Genomic DNA, 19,725 nt, shown 5'->3' with positions numbered 1-19,725 from the left:
TGATCAAACGGAATTGAGGATTTGTTTTAATGAAGTTTTAGTGAGAACTGTACAAACTGACCTGTTCTATTAGTTGTTATTCATCCATAAAGGGGTAGTTTAAAAAAAAGCATTCCATGCTATTACAGTCAATGTGGACTGAAGCTTTCACTCTTCAAATAAAATTAAAAAATGTATGCATATTTAAATTTAAAGAAACACTTTACTAATGTTCAAAAGTTTGGGATAAATAAGGAATTAATACTTTTTTTCAGCAATAATGCTTTGAATTAATCAAAAGTGAAGGTAAAGACATTTATAATGTAACAAAACATTTCTATTTCAAAATGATTTTGAACTTTCTATTCACCAATGTATCCTGGAAAAAGCATCATAAAAACACATACATTGATGATAATATAAAAATAAATGGTTCTTCAGCAGCAAATCAGCATATTAGCTGAAGGATCATGTGACACTGAAGACTGGAGTAATAGTGCTGAAAATTCACATAAATGATTTAATTACATTTTCAAATATATATAAAAAGAAAAACAGTTATTTTAAATTGTATTAATATTTCACAATATTACTGTTTACTATGTTTTTGATCAAATAAAGGCAACCTTGGTGAGCAGAAGAGACTTAAGTGATATCAAACACAGCAATTACAAAAATGTGAAACATTTTAGCAAAAAAAAAAAAGAAAGAAGAGATTTTTGGTCTGTTCTTCACAGATAGCTACTTCCTTCCCCCCCCCCCCCCCCCGATCTTGACAGCCACTGGTCACTGTGTGGTTTTGTTGTATGTAAAGAGCAGCTTGGATATTCTTAAAATATCTCCTTTTGTGCTCCATGGAAGAGCTGGGTTTGTTATGATGAAAGTGAGTAAAATATATCAGAATTCCCCTTTAAAAAGCTCATAATTCTTAAATAACTAAGGTTTGTCAGTTCCACTATCAGTAAACTCTGTGGCAGAGCCATGTTGTGTTTTTTGTACTTCCGTCAGCTGCCTGTGCTCATGACTAATTTGTTTTGCAAATCAAATGCTATATGACATTACAATTGCAGAATTCATTATGTTTGCCGAGGGAATGTCGCTTATCATCATTTATCATACATCACACGGTTTTGTTTTCTGTCTCTCTCCCTCTATCGCTCGATTTTTCTCCCTCTCCTTCGCGCAACCGGGCAAAATACAGACTGAAATATGCATTCAGAAAACACACTGGTGAACTGATTGGTGTAGACGTTCAGTCATTCGGCTTATTTGCATGAGACTCAGCCGTGATCTTTGCCTTACAAATTACATGTGATCGGTCAGATTGATGAATGGCTCATCAAATCAGTGGAAAGTAAAGCCTGTATCTAAACCTACAAGAAAACCCACCGTGGTCGGAACCCAAATGATGAATAATTTGGTTTATGTGTCGGGAAAGCTTTATTAGACAGGCTGAGCTGAAATTACCAGCAGTGGTGACCGTCAGTATTTTGTTGTTGTCTGCATAGCTGCTCTCTCCCATTGTATTGAGAGCGTTGACCGAAAAGTTGTACGCAGTGGAAGGGTTGAGGCCCATGACGGTATACACTGTAGCTGTCGGAGGAAATACGTCCACATACATGAAACTCGTCGATCCTGACCACTGGTACCTGACAATAAAACACATGCTAATGTTTACATACTTGCATATGTGTTTTTCTTTATTATTTATTTGTATACATTTCTAAATTAAACGTATGTTTTCCTTTCGTTCTTTATTCATCTTGTGTTTTTAAATGACACCTGACTTGGTCCAAAAGTCTCAGACCACCAATTTTTATTACCAAATGCATTATCACATAAACATCTATGTGAAAATTTTAATATGAAAAATATCAAATGAGGTCCTTTTAATATTATTTATTTTCATACATTTTCATATTAAACTTGTATTTATTTTTTTATTCCCATTAATTTTTAATTTTCACTTTCATACAATGGAGTCAAAATACTGATGAAATTGCTTCCATTTTTCTACTTTCATTTTTAATACACATGAATAAATGTATCAATCATTTTTCATTTCATTAGGGATTTGTGTCAAAAGGTGAATATTTTTTTTGATGTTTGGTTTGTAAAACCTGATTATCATGTGATCCAGCATGATTTGAGAACGATCCAAAAAACAAATTAATGAGTAAGAAATATTTAAGTTTCTGCATTCAAGATGCTCACCTTGAGTGCAGGATATTAAACATTTATTAGTTGTACGTCATAAATGTCCCGTGTTCCCTTTTAAGGGATCTCAGTGCATCATTATGGCATACCTAAAGGGACAACACCATGATGCAGTGTCTCGTTCCCTTCTCAGGAAACTTGGTTACAAATGTAACCCTGAGATGTTCCCTTTTGAGGCTGAAATTACACTTTATTATTTATGTCTTTAAAGTTTAAATCAGATTTTGAATCCCACACTTTCAACGTGATCTCAAAATTTTGAACCAGACAGGACTGAATTACTATAAAATAAACCCGCCTTTCCTATCAGAGAATCATATAGAAATGATGGTGCCATGGACTTAGATAAACATTTATATCAGCCAACTGAAATGTCTGCAGTGTTGTGACACTAGACTGAGAGATAAAACATAATCCACAAAAAACTCCATGTTTTAGAAAACCTCACAGCTGCATTTATGACAACTTCACCTGACACGGAAGTTCTGAGTCAAACCACCGTCAAACCCGGGCATCCACTCCAGAGTCACAGAGTTATGGTTGACACGGAGCAGCTTCAGGTCGGACGGGGGATCGGGGTGGTCTGAGAGAGACAGAGAACACAAGCTCATTAAAATAAGAAACAATAACTACTGCCTAAATCATTTAGCACTGCTTCCAGAATGTTTATTTAAGAGGGGTAGAGAGACTGAGAGAGAGACAACGAGAAAGAAATTAACAGGCTACAGTACAGACAGAAAGAAATATGTGTATCAATACACTATGAAACTGGTTAATTATCTTGTTGGCTCTCTTGGGAGGGGGTGAAGGGGTCAATCCGAAATAGCAAAGCAGAGAGCAAAAATCTGCACCATTCTGTTCCGCAGTCGCCTGATGATAAGAAGCAAATGAAATTTATTATCGCTGTGTCAGATTAATTATGAATATTCACGGCAGTAAAATCAGAGAAGGAGGTGTGGACAAAAAGAGGCGGATATTGGATTGTATTTCATGGTTTTTATGATAAACATTAAAACGTGCCTGCCTGTCGATTCCACAGACCTCAGAGAGAGAGAGAGAGAGAGAGAGAGAGAGAGAGAGAGAGAGAGAGAGAGAGAGAGAGAGAGAGAGCAATGAAAGAGAGAGAGAGTACAACAGAGAACTAGCTATCGTGGCCAGGAATCAGTAAATAAACTGACAGAATATTATCAAAAAAAAAAAAAAAATCAGTGTATGATAAATATTCAGAATTTTATCTCTTCTTATTTTTTTTATTTTTTTTGTATAACAACCTTGGTACAAATCTCCATTATACGTGTGTCACTGTAACAATGTTTGTGTAGTTTTAAAGCCACGAGTTTCCAAATGGTAATCGAGAGCGCATTTTTTAAAAGAGATTTTATGATAATAATACTTTGAGGAACTCTCAGTGCTGGAGAAATGGAGAGGTGGTTTTTAACATAAAAAGTAACATCATTAGTATTACAAAGAGAGAGGGTGGCAGTCATTGTGTGAGAAAGGTAGACAGATCGATCCACCCAATTGTTCTGTAAAGAAAACGAGCGGATGTTGATTACCACAACTACATAATTAATTGGTGTTCAGGTCGAGAATAACAAAATCTCATTGCAGGGCAGAAATCTCTTTCATGGCTCTGCTCATCATCCTTGTGTGCGTTTATGAATTGGAGATAAGAACCACGACACCTAGACACCGGTGTCTGTTTGTTTTCATTTATTACGCTTTTATTTATTCATAAATGTATGCTAATTCACTTTCACCTTTCAGTGGGGTTCAAGACAAGGTGACCTGACCATGCAGCTAAAGCTGACCGTCCCAACTTGGCCCTGAACCGCTCACTTCCTGTTTGTACGTACTGGTGCTTAGGAGCTGGATGTCTAGAGAGTCTTCTCCCATGCTGTTGTGGGCAGTGCAGGAGAAGATGGCATAGTCCAGAGCTGCACTCACATTTATGACGGTCAGAATGCTGGTGTGGATGGTACCTGTCACCACCGTCTTCTCCTCGTACCTGTATAAGGTCACATAAACACTAAAATGAGACATTTAGTATTAAAGCACAGTCAAAACTGTTTTGCATTTCTCAAAGGAATTTAAAGCCCTGAAAGGCAGCAAAAGCAACAAATCGTATATAGATAGGCCAATTACATTTGGGTATGCAAATACATGCAGTACAAGCACAGACCCATGCACGCACACACGCACACACACACACACTCACACACACACACTCTAATATGCTCAAGAAACATTTCTCGTTATTTCAATTAACATTTAAATTATTATCAGCTTAATATTTTTTGTGGAAACTGATACACTGCCATTCAAAAGATTGGAGTCAATAAGATAAAAATAAGACTAGGCTGATTATTATCAGATTTGCTGATGATTAAGCAATTTCTATATTAATTTAAACATATCTCATCATTGAAAACCACCGTTTTGTCTGTAATTTACAGTGATAAGATAACCACGGGTCATATGAACTATACTTCTATTATAGATTTTATTATTTTTGATATATATTTTTTAAATATATTAAAATATAAAACAGTTATTTTACATTGTAATAATATTTCACCATATTATAGTTTTTTTTATCTAATAAATGCAGCCTTGGTGAGCATAAGAGACTTCTTTCAAAAACATGAATAAATCTTAATTATTCCAATATATATATATATATATATAATTTGAATGTAACAATATATAAAATATATAATTTAAACATATAAAACACTTGTATAGATGTTATCCAAACCTTTTGTTTGCATTTAACTGAAATGAATAAACTATAAATAAAACTTTTGTAGACAGATAGATGTTGATGGATGTATGTATGGATAGATAGATAGATAGATAGATAGATAGATAGATAGATAGATAGATAGATAGATAGATAGATAGATAGATAGATAGATAGATAGATAGATAGATAGATAGATAGATGTTGATGGATGTATGTATGGATAGATAGATAGATAGATAGATAGATAGATAGATAGATAGATAGATAGATAGATAGATAGATAGATAGATAGATAGATAGATAGATAGATAGATAGATAGATACTGTCATTACACACACATACAAGTACGTGATCATGGCTCCATGCTCAGCACACATAGCTATTTAAATGGGAACTCACCATTGACCTCTACTGATCTTACATTAGGCAAATTATAATACTACAGGCTAACAAGCCCAAACCCTAAGTCTATTATTAACTTTTTTAGAAGACATAGTTTTGTCTTTTTAAACTTTCCGAAAGGACATAGCTACAACAAACGAAATACAACAGGTCTTGACAACCAATGCTGGATGAAGCTACTGTAATAATGAAAACAGCGGATCAACCTGGGGTTGCCCAAGTCCAAAGGGAATCCATTCTTTGCCCAGGTGAAGTGCACACGAGGAACACCTTGTGCCTGACACACCACATTTGCATCATTGCTGCCGTCCCCTCGGCTGGCCACCTTCCTCCACTGCGGTCCCTTCTGAAGCTCTGGAGCAACTGCAGGAACATGGAACAAGTGTTTTGAAGACCAGTACTCATTTACAAGAAACTGAATATAGCCTACAGTACCGTTCAAACCGTTCTTACGTATGGGGTTGGTAAGATTTTTTTAATGGTTTTGAAAAAGGTGTTTTATGCTCATCAAAGCTGCATTTATTTGAATAAGATTACAATAAAAACGGTAAAATGTGAAATGTTATTACAATTTAAAATAACTTTTTTTCTATTTAAATATATTTTAAAATGCAATTTATTAATGTGAATTTACAGCATCATTACTCCAGTCTTCAGTGTCATGATCCTTCAGAAATCATTCTAATATGATGATTTGCTGCTCAAGAAACATTTATTATTATCATCAATGCTGAAAACAGTTGTGCTGCTCAATATTTTTGTGGAAACTAATTATTTTTTTCATGATTCTGTGATGAATAGAAAATTCAAAACAACAGAATTTATTCTTAGTATTTTTTTTGTAACAATGTAAAAGTCTTTACTGTCACTTTTGATCAATTTAATGTGCCCTTGCTGAATAAAAGTATTAATTTCTTTAAAAAAAAAACATACTGACCCCAAACATTTGAACAGAAGTGTATATTTTTTGTCATACATTTTTTTATACTTAACAAATTAGTCCACCTTATTCACACAAAGTATGGCTCCAAAAGATTAATATATAGCATACAAATCATATGCAGTGTTAATTTTAGACAGTTTTTTTTTATCGTAAATCCTTTAAATTGAGTCATTATTTAATCATTACATATCTATGTTTAATCTGTTTTACTCAAACTAAAATGACATCTAAATTTAGTCCATGAAAATAAGTTAAATTTTAGTTGATGAGAAAGTGCAAAGTTCAAAAAGTATTCTACATTAATTTAAACATATTTAATAATTTCACAAAATAAATCAAATCCAATTTTCATTTACGAGATAACCACTGGAAATATTTGTGTACAGAATGTTCATGTACCATGTACAATGTACTAAAAATAAACTTTTTTTCCAGCTTAAACAAACATTGTACATGATGTGACTCACAGCGCACGATGAGCTGTCCTTCTACACTGCTTGGCGGTGCTATGCCGTTGTCTGCTGTACACTGGTAAAGACCTGCCTGGTCCCGGGTCAACTCATATATAGTTAACAAACCAGTGCCTTCATCTTCACTCTGCTCTCCCAGATCATCTACTTCCTCTTCACCCTATATATAAAGCACACATACATACACCTGTAGAACAGGTAAAAAAGCCACAAACTCACAAACAAAAAAGTCAGAAAGAGCCAAAAGCAGGCACCGACCTCATACCAACTTCATTTCCCCCCAAACGCACACATAAAATCAAGCGAAAGAGGGCGGGCTGAGGTATCACAGACACTGACTAAGAATATGGGGCACAATGGGTGCACAAATGATAGGAAACGGCCGCAATAGCGGCTAACACTGAAAAATGTGGCCTTTGGAAAGGTGGCTTTAATGAAAGATATTTTTCTCCATTTAGACCAGAAGTATTAAGCATAAAGGTGAGACATTGTTGTAGTTAGAAGGGTGAAATATAGCACCTATATTACAGAGTAGCTGTGACACATGGTGAGAAAAGAGAAGTCAGAGAGAAAGAGGGCGTTAGAGAAAAAGAGGAGAGATGTGAGAGATAAATAGAGGTGATAAAAAGAGAGATAGCAAGTTAACTCACCTAACAAAGGACAATATAGCTGGGAAGGATGAGAATAAGCAAAAGAGAAAGGGGGGAGAAAGAAAAACAGATGTGACAAAGTCATCACTCACCATCCACTTCCACGAAAACATACTGGAGGTGATGGGGTTGGCATCAGCGACACAGAGTAAGTCAGCGGTGTCTCCCAAGTTCACGAACACAGGATCAGACTTCATATGAACAGTCGGGGCATCTGGACAACAAACCAAAAGATCAATAAAGAGAATAATATATTTTATGTGACTTTATCATAAAAAGGGAGACAGAATGTTAATCAAAGAATATAATATATTACACGGCTCTGTAGAATACTTGATCTAAATGGTCAATCACGCCGTAGCGGTATATATATATTTTTTTTGTGGAAGTTTTTGCAATATAATAAAATATAATATAATATAATATAATATAATATATACCCCTGTTTTTTTATGTGTGGATATATACAGTATATATATATATATATATATATATATATATATATATATATACAGTATATATATATATATATATATATATATATATATATATATATATATATATAGTTTGTTTTAGTTATTTTAAGTAATGTTTTGGCAATTTTATTAGTTTTAGTTTTTTTATATTTATATTTAGCTTCAGTTTATTTATTTTTATTTCTATATAACATTTACTTCAGTTCTATTTCAATCAACAAAAATGTTTTTTAATACTGTAGTTTCAGCTTTAGTTAACAATAACTAGGTTCTGGGTGGCCAGGGCATTGCTAGGGTATTCTGACATATTTAGTAATACAAATATTAAAATAATTACTCCAACTAACATATTCACCTAATATTTGTCTGAGCTTACAGTCTTTTCGAGTCATTTGCATAACAACATGCTAACATCAGGCTATTCGAGTCAACTGTAAACGTTAGTCAAGTCACTGGTGCTTCATACAGTAGGCTATAGGGTGTGCTACATGTGAACATTAACCACTATGAAAAACTTAATTTTGGTTAAGATACTTCCTTAAAAGCTATCTCACTAGGTGTTCAGCCTAAAGCAGCGTGCACTAATTGTAGCGTTCCTTTTGTCAGGGCCATGACAGTTCAATTTCCACCTCTGCCAATTTCTACGACAGCATAAAAGATTTAGTGGGAAAGTTAACTTACTGTGTTTGATTTTCTAAATTTGTATGCGTTGATGCTAGAGTTGCCATTGTTTAAGTCACGATACAGTGTGTCACTGCACTTCCTGTTTGAATTATTCACAAGGTGAGAAAAAAGCCTTTAAAATCAAGGTCTATTGTGATGTCGTCCCCATTATGTGCAGTGTAGAAACACTTTTATTTCAATCCTCCGGTATTCCTACATGGCTGGTTGCAAACAGTGTTCAAGTCGCTGTCACTACAGCACAGGCCGCACATGTTGGAACAGAGGTAATGCTTACTGAGGCAAATTAACAACCCTCTCTAAAAGGCTACAGAATGAATGCCCCCACAAAAAATATCTGTCACACTTTGTCAGGATAACGTCTCGGTTACGTATGTAACCCTCGTTCCCTGAAGGAGAGAGCGGAGACGCAGTCGTCGTGTCGACTGATTGGGATCACGCTTAGGGAGCCTGTCATCTTCAAGTATTGATAAAACGAATTAATGCACATTGGCGTGCAAGCTTTGCATCTCACACTCCGCCCCGCAGTGCGGGTATAAATACGGAAGTAGATGCACACACCTGTTATTTTTTGCTGAGGAGCCGAGCGGAGAACGGAGTCAGTGGTGGTCCAGCAATAGTGGTGACGGGACTACATCTCCGTTCCCTCCTTCAGGGAACAAGGGTTACATAAGTAACCGAGACGTTCCCTTTCATTCGCACACGTTTGACGTAGTTGGGATCTGATTGGGATCCCAATTAAAACGCCACTAGTGCTGCCACCTTCCAGTGCCTAGACAAAAGTCTCCTGATACCCCGCATTAATGAGGCGTAGATGGGACAGGGCTTAGGCCAGGGAAGTCACTGCTGTTCCGCAAGACCCTCTCAGTTAGACTCGGATAACACTGGGAAAGAGTGCCCTTACGATTGAAGGAGGGACGCTACGGAAGCCACATCCAGCTCACAGGGAGGTAACATGTGGAGATACAAATATAGATTGGGCGGATTACCGGGCAGTACAATATATGGAATGTCACTGGGGTGGCTCCAGCCTATAACAGGGGGGAGACTCAACCAACCAGAGACGGCAGAGCAAACCCGCGAAAGCACGTTTGAATTTAGCAGTTCATCACGTGATGCACTGACCGTTCTAATCACACCGGTGTGATCGTAAGCTCCAGGGACCAGCCAAGACTGATCACACCGGTGTGATCGTACGTGTGAAAGGGTTAAAGACAGGATTTTTAACTCAGCTGCCTGCAGAGGTTCAAAGGGAGGTCTCTGCAGTGCGGTCTGCACCAGAGATAAGTCCCAAGAGAGTATAGAGGGGGGCGCGAGGCGGATTCATCTTTCTCCCATCAGGGACCTGATGATCAGGTCGTGCTTTCCCATGGATCTCCCATCCACTGCATCGTGATGTGCGGCAATAGAGGCAACTTACACTTTGAGTGTGGAGGGAGACAGCCCTCGCTCCAACCCATCTTGCAAAAAAAAAAAAGCACGGAACCGATCAAACACCTCCGGGGTATTCTCGGAGAGAAGAACACCACTCAACGAACAGGTTCCACTTCAGGGCGTGCCTCGTAGAGGGTGCTCTTGCAGAAGTGATGGTGTCTACGACTGACTGTGGTAGATCACCTAGAACCTCCGCGTCCCGTCCAGGGACCAGACATGGAGTTTCCAGAGGTCTGGACACGGGTGCCATACGGTGCCCCGTCCTTGATAGAGAAGGTCTTCCATCAGAGGAATGGGCCAGGAAGGGGCTGCCGAGAGGAGCACAAGTTCAGGGAACCAGGTCCGGTTGCTCCTCTTCCTCCCTGACTTTGCACAGTGTCTGTGCAAGAAGGTTCACTGAGGGAAACGCATACTTGCGGAGGCCCCGGGGCCAGCTGTGGGCCAGCGCATCTGTGCCGAGGGTCCCATCAGTCAGGGAGTAAAACAACTGGCAATGGGATGAGTCAAAAGAGGCAAACAGATCTATCTGTGCTTCCCCGAAGTGGTCCCAGATCAGCTGAACCGCCTGTGGATGGAGTCGCCACTTTCCCTGGACTACAGACTGTCTTGAGAGCTCGTTGGCGGCACAATTGAGCAGGACAAAAATATAAGTGGCATGAGGAGACCTCAGATGCTTCTGACTCCATAGGAGGAGGTGGCGGGCGAGTTGCGACATGCGACGGGAGCGTAGACCACCTTAGTGGTTGATGTACGCAACGGTCTCATTGTTGTCAGTACGGACCAGTACATGCTTGCCGAGCAGGGGCGTTTTGAGGCATCTCAAAGCAAGGTAAACTGCAATCACCTCGAGGCAATTGATGTGCCAATGCAGTTGCGGGCCCGTCCAGATCCCCGCTACTGCATGCCCATTGTACGTGGCCCCCCAGCCCGTGTTAGAGGCATCTGTGGTGACCACAGCATGCCTTGACACTTGCTCTAGGGGCACTCTGGCCCAAAGAAACGAAGGGTCTGACCACGGGCTGAAGGTTTGGCGGCAGACTGGGGTGATTGTCACACAGAGCGTGCTGATCTGCCACTCCCACCTCAGGACTCGGCTGTGTAGCCAGTGCTGAAGCGGACTCATATGGAGCAAGCCGAGCGGCGTTACTGCGGCTTCCATATGGCCCAGGAGCCTCTGAAAAGATTTAATTCGGATCACTATTCTGGTCTTGAAAGTATTCAGGCAGTTCAGCACCGACCGGACACGTTCCTCTGTGAGGCTTGCCGTCTGTTGGACCTAGTCCAGCTCCATACCGAGAGAAGAGATCCTCTGCACGGGGGCGAGTTTGCTCTTTTCCCAGTTGACCCGACGACCCAACTGGTTGACATGTTGGAGTAACAAGTCCCTGTGTTCGCATAACTGCTCTTGAGAGTGAGCTAGTATCAGTCAGTCGTCGAGATAGTTGAGGATATGAACACCATGCTCTCTTATAGGAGCAATGGCCGCCTCCGCGACCTTCGTAAAGACGCGGGCGACAGGGCCAGCCCAAAAGGTATGACTTTGCACTCATATGCTCGACCCTCTAACGCAAAGCGCAGGAATGGCCTGTGTCACGGCAGGATGGAGACAAGAAAGTACGCGTCCTTCAGGTAGATCGCTGGAAACCAATCTCAGGGACGGATGCATTCGAACGCATTTAGAACGGAAGCTTGTAAAGGGCCCGATTCAAAACTCTCAAGTCCAAGATTGGCCGTAACCCACCACCTTTTTTTGGGTACAATGAAGTACAGGCTGTAGAAGCCAGTTTTCAAATCGGCCAGAGGAACCGGCTCTATCACATCCTTTGCCAGTAGGATTGCGATCTCCGCGTGCATGACAGGGGCACGTTCGCTTAACACAAGTATAACGCAAGCTGCTGAGCTTGGCCGGACGCCGGGCGAACTGAATCGTTTAGCCGAGTCTGATGGTACGGAGGAGCTAGCTGGACCGTTTGGGAAGCACTTTCCAGGCTTCCACAAACCGGGCCAGAGGACCAGAGGGACCACAGACGTACCCGGGGTGGGGCAGCGAGGTGGGGGACAGGGACCTGGCTCGGAAGGCCCGGGGGCGTCCCGAAGCGAGGTCTGAGTGTGCAGTGCAGCACTTACCTGTCTCCACGGGTCGGCAGGGGGTACAGGAGAAGGCGTAATCGGGTCCTCGAACCATACCTGGCTGCCGGCTGGCGACACAAGAGGGGGGGTTGAGGGGTGCAAGGCTTTACAGGGTCGCAAACTGCCAGTCTGTCCCTCTTGGGACCCAGGAACAGAGGAATTTGTTCTTTTGACAATTTGGGTACCGCCATCGGCAGAACGGTAACCATCTGAAGAGCTCGCCCCCCCATCTCTGGGTGGCCTGTCTCAGGGAGGCTTAGTCTTACGCTTGCCATCTGGTTTGGCAGCACCTGAGACAAGCTGGGCGGCCTGCCTGCAGCTGACTCCATGCTGAGGCCCGGGTGGAGGCTGCTGCGGAGGCCCAGTGGGAGCGGAAGCAGCGGGAGGAGGACGCCCTCGGCAACAAGCAGGATGTGCAAGATGGCCTCTGTCTGCCCTTGGCCAGCAGAGAACTGTTGGGCGCAGTTCTCCACCACATTGCCGAACAGCCCGGCAAAGCCAACGATGGCCCTCCTGGACCACCAGGGTGGACATCGCTAGACCGATCGCGCAAACCGCAACACTCATAACCCAGAGGGCCAAGTCGGTTGCGGTGCTCACTCAAGAGCGCACGGTCTAGGCTACCCTCGTGCATGTCCATGAGTGCCTTGGTCTGATAGACCTGCAGCAACGCCATGGCATGCATAGAGGGAGCGGCTTGCCCACAGGCTTTGTATGCTCTGCCCGTAAGAATGGATGAGAACTCACAGGCCTGAGAGGGGAGACGAGGATCCCCCGTCCAAGAGGCTGCGGCCACCGGACACAGGTATGCCACGACAGACCACACCACTGGAGGGATAGCCTCGTAACCCTTCACCACTCCTCCGCTAGGGGTAGTGAGGGGGGAGGAGCTATCTAGGCAGTTTCTGGCAGTAAAAGGTGCCATCCACGACCTAGTAAGCTCTCCATGCACTTCGGGAAAGAACGGCACTGGGGCAGCGGGCTGAGAACCAGCACAGCCCGCCCTGAGAAACCAATCATCCAACCGAAAATTAAACAGGAAATTAAAAATCTCACCAGTGCCGGAGCACACAGGGGAATGATCGCGGCAACACTGACAGGGATGGTGCAGCCAGTACCAGTAAAGCACTCACTTTCGTCGACTGCGTCGAACGTGAGCGACTGAAAGGGAACTGTATTATTAAAATGGATCAGAGAACATTAATGAAGAATTGCATCTGCAGAAGCAAAGTAGATATTAATAATAATAAAAAAAAACATTAAGAAGCTGATTTCATTCAGCTATGTATAACTATTTTATAGCTGAGCACAGCTGACATTTCTAGATGCTTGCATTGACCAGGTAAGGGCTTCACAGATCTATAATGATACAATGTAAGAATTGCTGAATTAATTTGTCAATGATAATTACATTTACGCCATTTAGCAATAGAGGTTCTCTCTCAGAGCTCTAAAAAAAACTGTATAAACTCACTTAGTTTGAGCGGGAGTAGTACTAAAGGTTCTAATTTTCAATCATAATTTTACATCTTTAAAAATTGGACTTGTACAGTAAGTAAAGACAAAATGTATTGCTAATTATTTGATGGGGTGCAATAAAACCTTTATATTAGATATAAGTTTACACAATATCTGTAAGCCAGTGCTTCTAATAAGTTTTCACTAATAAAACCTATTCTGTGCTTTCCATAGCTACATGACTTAAATCACAAAAGTCCCCACAGCCATCTTTTTATCTGTTCCTTGTGTTCCGAATTTTGCAAATTTTCGACCTATTTCAATTCTGCCGTTTTTGTCAAAAATCCTGGAAAAAGTTTTTGCTCTTCAGCTCCGCGAACATCTCTCTTGCAATAGTCTATATGAGCAGTTACAATCAGGGTTTCGTGCTTTTCACAGTGTTGAAACTGCACCTGTAAAGATTTCAAACGATCTATTACTAGCTGCTGATGCTGGTCTTTTATCAATACTTGAACTTCTTGACCTTAGTGCAGCATTTGACACCACTTCACATCCCATACTTTTGAGCAGGCTGGAATCTATTGGAATTACGGGTATGGCTTTGAGCTGGTTTCGTTCTTACCTCACAGATTGTATTCAATTTGTACAATTTAAACAGTTTAAATCAAAACCCACTTTTATTGTCACTGGTGTTCCCCAGGGTTCTGTTTTAGGACCTCTTCTGTTTATTATTTATCTTTTACCTATTGGCAAAAATTTTTGGAAATATGATATTGATTTTCATTGTTATGCTGACGACACCCAACTTTACCTGTCTTCTAAACCTTCTTCAAAGTTTCCCTCTTCTTCTCCTGGTGAGTGCTTAAGTGAATAAAAAAAATGGTTTTCTAGTAATTTTCTAAAATTGAACAGCAGTAAAACAGAAATTATTCTTGTTGGTTCAAAAAATACAAGATTTCCATTACACGAGAGTAGATGTTAAAACTTCATGCTGATTTGTACTCGGCTTTCGCCAATATAAGCACCAACTAAGACATAGCTTTACAGTAACCTATAGGGGTGCAACGGATCAAAAAACTCAGGGTTCGGATCGTTTCTCGGATCAGAGTCACGGATCGGATCATTTTTCGGATCAGCAAAAAAAAAAAGGCCTCATGTCTGCACCTATAAAGACAAATGATAGCTAGGCCTGTCACGATAACACATTTTGCTGGACGATAAATTGTCCAAGAAATTATTGCGCTAAACTATAATATTGATGATAAACGATAATATTGTCGTTCTGAGACCATTTTCATCTAAAATAATGATAATGGCATAATAATGCAGGTACACCTTTTCAAAGATCAATAAACTTTTATTTCTAAAGACTACTTAACACTGAAAACATTTTAAATATATGAACAAAACAACCAAAAACAAAAGCAATGGACTCTCATTCTCTGTTAACAAAAAATGCACTTACCAATGTGTTCACACTGAGAATCATATGCATCATGTAGGCTACTGTGTGAGCATGCATCTCATATGAGTGTGTGCGCGGAGTTTGTGTGTACTCGCGTCTCATTGAGTTTGTGCGCGAGTTTGTGTGTGTGTGTGTGTGTGTGTGCTAGCGTCTCATATGAGTAGGTGCGTGGAGTTTGTGTGTGCGCGCGCGCGTCTCATATGAGTAGGTGCGTGGACTTTGTGTGTGTGCGCACGTCTCATATGAGTATGCGCGTGGAGAGTTTGTTTGTGCGCGCATCTCGTGTGTGTAGAGTTTGCGTGTAACGTTATGTGCGAGAGCGACTTTAGGTGTGTCTTTGTGCAATTCATATGCATTTGTTTGAGCATTCAGCAGTATACATGTATGTTTGACTACTTAGTATATGTGTATGCAAGTGTTTTATGTGTGCGTGAATGAAGTTTGATTTTTTTAAGCCCTAGACTGCGCCTCATATGAGGGAGAGAGAGCGCGCACGCGAGAGAGAGAGGGACGAGCGAGAGCCTGGTAGTGCTGCGCGAATGTTTTCACTCCTGTCAGTGAAACATCGGGGCGATGTCGCTTGAAATGCGTGGCCATGCTGCCACAGTGCCTACACACGGTTTTATCCACTAACCTCTTTCCTTCATCATTATATTTGACAGGGAAGCCAAAATGCTCCCATACAGGGGATTTAAATGACGCGGGGCGTTCAAACTCCTCTATTCCTCCGCTCGCCATGACCACGCTGTGTGGACTGAACATGCCGCATGCGCACAACTTTTTTTTTTTTTTTCATAAATCAATCCGCGGATCACTTGTGTGCCGAACCTAAGATATTGATCCGAACGGATCACGGATCAATGATGATCCGTTGCACCACTAGTAACCTATGCTTCTCCATCCATTCACGCTTCTTTCCATGGTGATGTAAATCTCCTTCTGTCTAGTGTTAACACGCGTCAGCACACACAACGGCTGCAACCACAGTGCGGTCCCCCAATGACATCCATCTGGATTGAGCTGAGTAGGGGACATCTCTAGGGTCTTCAAGTGGGCAAATTCAGTCCTCAGTGTTTCGTCGACTAGCCCACGACACCTCAAGAGGTCTCGACAGTGACCCCCCCCCCCCCCCCTCCGTCCCCCACTCAACTCAGCCCAGCTTACTGACCTCTACATCCCTCCTGCTGCTGAGACCTAACCACAATCTCACAATCTCTCCGCAACCCAACCATACGCGCCAACCCGTTTGACTAAGCCCCACTGGTATGTGGGGCTAATATGCAGTTTCAGTGGCAACGGTTCCGTATGGCATACAACCTACCGCAAAACACAATATCTGCCCAACCACCCCTCATTCACGCAATATACACAGGAACGTAATGACTGTAAATACTATAAAACTTATACAAATAAACCAACAGACTCTTCAAGTTTTCAAGAATTATACGAAACCGTAGCATGGCGGCCTGTACACAGCCAGCTAGAATCTTTCCGTCTCAACCACAGCCAGTTGCTGCTCCTTTCTGCTGCTTCAGATAAGTTCTTTACTGTGCGACGCAACTCTTGGCCACTGAATCCGACATCTCTGAGGAACCGGGTTGTAGAGAGTGCCACAAAACCCCGACAACCCACTTCCACTGGATAAACCTGGACTCTCCATCCTCGCTGTTCTGCTTCAGTGGCCAGATGAGCATACCGCAGTTTCTTCCTCTCATATGCCTAATCTACCGCATCCTCCCATGGCAATGTTAACTCTATCAGTTGAACAATGCGTGCTGATCCAGACCACAACACAATATCTGGTCATAGGTTAGTGGTGGCAATCTCAGGTGGAAAAATAAGTCGTTGATCAAGATCAGCCAGCATCTTCCAGTCCCTAGCAGCTTCCAGTTGTCCTGGGCGAGAATTGGTGTTAGCACCTTTTCTTGGTGATTGCTCGCCTGGGCGGAGGAATATTGTCTTCTGCGTGCAATGTTTTGCTAGAACAGGCGGCAACTTATTGGTAATACTACGCTTGCCTTCCAATGCTAAAGCCAAACATCGCAATACTTGGTCATGGCGCAGAGGTAAACCGACCTTGGCTAAGAGCCACCTTACATCCTGTCAAAATGTGCCTTAATGTGGCAGGTGATGAACACAAAGGACAAGAGGGATCCTCTCCTACCCAGAGGTTTAGGTTCTGCGGTGATGGGAGAACATCATATGTTGACCTAATAAGGAAACTGATCCTACTCTCTTCCATTGACCAAAGGTCGTGCCTCTGCTAAAGTAATTTCCAGTCTGACCTTGGCACACTTAAACTCCTCGGTTAAAGCAGAGACTGGCAGCTGCAATACTCCTTTCCTATTAAGTCCCACTCTGCCGAGGCAGCGTGGAACTCCCAACCATTTCCTTATGTATGAACTTATTAACGCTTCCAGCTAATCCACTGTTGTCAAAGAAACCTCGTACACAGTCAGTTGCCACAGCAACCTTGGCAGTAGACCAAACTGAAAGCACCAGGGTTTTAGTTTGCCTGGTAGAGCAAAGCTGTTTATGCTCTTCAACCCTTCCACTGCTTGTCGTCTAACTTCTCCCACTCGAACTGTGTCCCTTAGATCCCCATCGTACCATCTCCCAAGACTCTTCACTGGCTTCTCAGAAACTGTTGGTATTGCCTCACCATTAATGAAGAATGTTTTATCTACTACCTTTCCTTTAACTATCGAGATGCTCCTTGATTTAGAGGGCTTAAATTGCATGTGTGCCCATTCAATATTATCTGTTAACTTCCCCAATAACCGATTAGTGCAGGCTACTGTTGTAGTCATGGTTGTCATGTCATCCATGTGTGCTTTGATTTGTGGTAGTCGCATCCCAGAAGCCAAGCGCTCTCCTCCTACTACCCATCTTGATGCCCTAATGATTACTTCCATTGCCATGGTAAAAGCCAGTGGAGAAATGGTGCATCCTGCCATTATTCCAACCTCTAAGCATTGCCAGCGGGGCTGTATTTTGGAGTTGAGTAACTAAATTGCAAATCTCCAAAATAGGCTTTTACTAAATTTGTTATTGACAATGGTACTCTAAAAAAAATCAAATGCTGTCCAAAGAAGCTCATGTGGCACTGAACCATATGCATTAGCCAAATCCAGGAATGTCACATGGAGCTCCTTCCCTCCTTTTTAGCTGATTGAATTCGTTGCCAGATAACATTGATGTGTTCTAAGCATCCTGAGAACCCTGGAATGCCCGCTTATTGAACTGAAGTGTCAATGAAGCCATTCTTTAATAGGTAGGTTGACAATCTCTGTGCAATAATGCTGAAGAATATCTTACCTTCGACGTTAATAGTGAAATAGGATGAAACTGACTGATGCTTGTTGCATCTTTTTCTTTAGGTATAAAGACTCCACCTGCTCGGCGCCATGCTCTAGGTACAACCTGCTTTTCCCATGCCACTTTTATAAATTTCCACAGAATTCGTAGAACTCCTGAAGCACTCTTGTACACTCTGTACGGAACTCCATTAGGCCCTGGAGATGATGAAGCCCTTGCCTTTCTCACAACCTGCTCTATCTCTTTCCACTTAGGTGCACAGACCTCCATTTCGTATTCTGGTGGATTGATAGGTGGGATATCTGACGGAATTGACATAGGCTCATGCCTTTTTGCATCTGTATGCGTTTCCTCCAAATATCTCTCTAGCTCAACCCTAGATGCTTTTAAAGTGCCATTCTTCTCACTAGTGAATAACATCTTTATGAATTTGAATGTGTCTTTATAGAAACTAGCCCTTGCATGCTCCTTCTTTTTGTAGCGTTTCCGTAGGCGCTCAGCTCTGCGTAATGTTGCAAGCTTATCTTTTATGGCCCTTTGTAAGAGATTGAGTCCCTCCTTCTGACTTTGTTCTGCTTTTTTCCATTTCTTCCTCAGCTGTCTCCTTTCTCTAACTAACCCTTCAAATTTTTGCCCCCGTCTAGATACAGCAGGAGTAGTTTGTACTTTTTCCTTCCTTTTCCACAACAAACCTCTCACTTCCATATGCGTAAATGATGTCCCCAAATTTATCCAGCTTCTTTTCAACTGTACCAGTTAATCTTTCCAATGCAAAGCATAGATCTGTGTTTACCGTGTCCCATGCAGTTTTCTCACAAGCTCTTGGCCATCTAACCCCAGGCCTATGCCCGTTGAGGTTCTTTTCTCTCTTATGCTGGTTAGTCTGACCGGGTTCACAAGTATCAATGTGTTTATCACTAACTGTGCAAACCCTCATCTCCTCTATGACAGGGGTACTGATATCCTGCGAACTGTGGTTTGCTTCGAGTCGCTGGATTTCATTCGATTGACTTGACTGACTTCGTAAGAAGTACTGATAAATGCGAGGCCCTTGTCCCTTCTCCCTCAAACATTTCATTTTCCCTTGATGAATCTTTAACCCCCTGACCGTTGTCGCATTGCTCCAGCCACAGACACAAGCTTGGAGATCAATTACTTTGCTAACTGCAGAACCTGAACTAGTCTTTTGTGAAGTACTCTCCATACTCATATCCGTTTCCATTCCAACATCGTTAACCATGTTGTCCAACATTGAGTCATCTTCCGCCCCTGCTCTCGCAGACTCTAGGGGTATTTTTCTTTTTAATTTTTCTCAGAAACCTTGTCTCCAGCATCCTGTAAACACAGAGCGTGAT

At 41.8% G+C, this 19,725-nt stretch overlaps 1 protein-coding gene across 6 annotated transcripts in view; it reads right to left on the bottom strand.

Annotated features, from left to right (window-relative positions):
• The window catches only part of nphs1 (NPHS1 adhesion molecule, nephrin), a 152,338-nt gene that overhangs the window by 15,342 nt on the left and 117,271 nt on the right, over nt 1-19,725 (bottom strand). For all 6 annotated transcript variants that reach the window (XM_077207873.1, XM_077207878.1, XM_077207874.1 and 3 more), the window contains 6 exons: nt 7,501-7,622; nt 6,756-6,918; nt 5,552-5,708; nt 4,053-4,204; nt 2,668-2,779; nt 1,447-1,628 (listed from right to left, as the gene is read on the bottom strand). In XM_077207873.1, the coding sequence (XP_077063988.1) occupies nt 1,447-1,628; nt 2,668-2,779; nt 4,053-4,204; nt 5,552-5,708; nt 6,756-6,918; nt 7,501-7,622 (888 nt within the window). The remainder of the gene's footprint in view (nt 1-1,446; nt 1,629-2,667; nt 2,780-4,052; nt 4,205-5,551; nt 5,709-6,755; nt 6,919-7,500; nt 7,623-19,725) is intronic.

Source organism: Siphateles boraxobius, unplaced genomic scaffold, assembly GCF_051911475.1.
Source record: "Siphateles boraxobius isolate OS27281-9 unplaced genomic scaffold, OSU_SipBor_1 6, whole genome shotgun sequence".
Taxonomy (NCBI): Eukaryota; Metazoa; Chordata; class Actinopteri; order Cypriniformes; family Leuciscidae; genus Siphateles; species Siphateles boraxobius.
The sequence above is the reverse complement of the archived record's forward strand: the minus strand, read 5'-3'. Positions and strand labels throughout refer to the sequence as shown.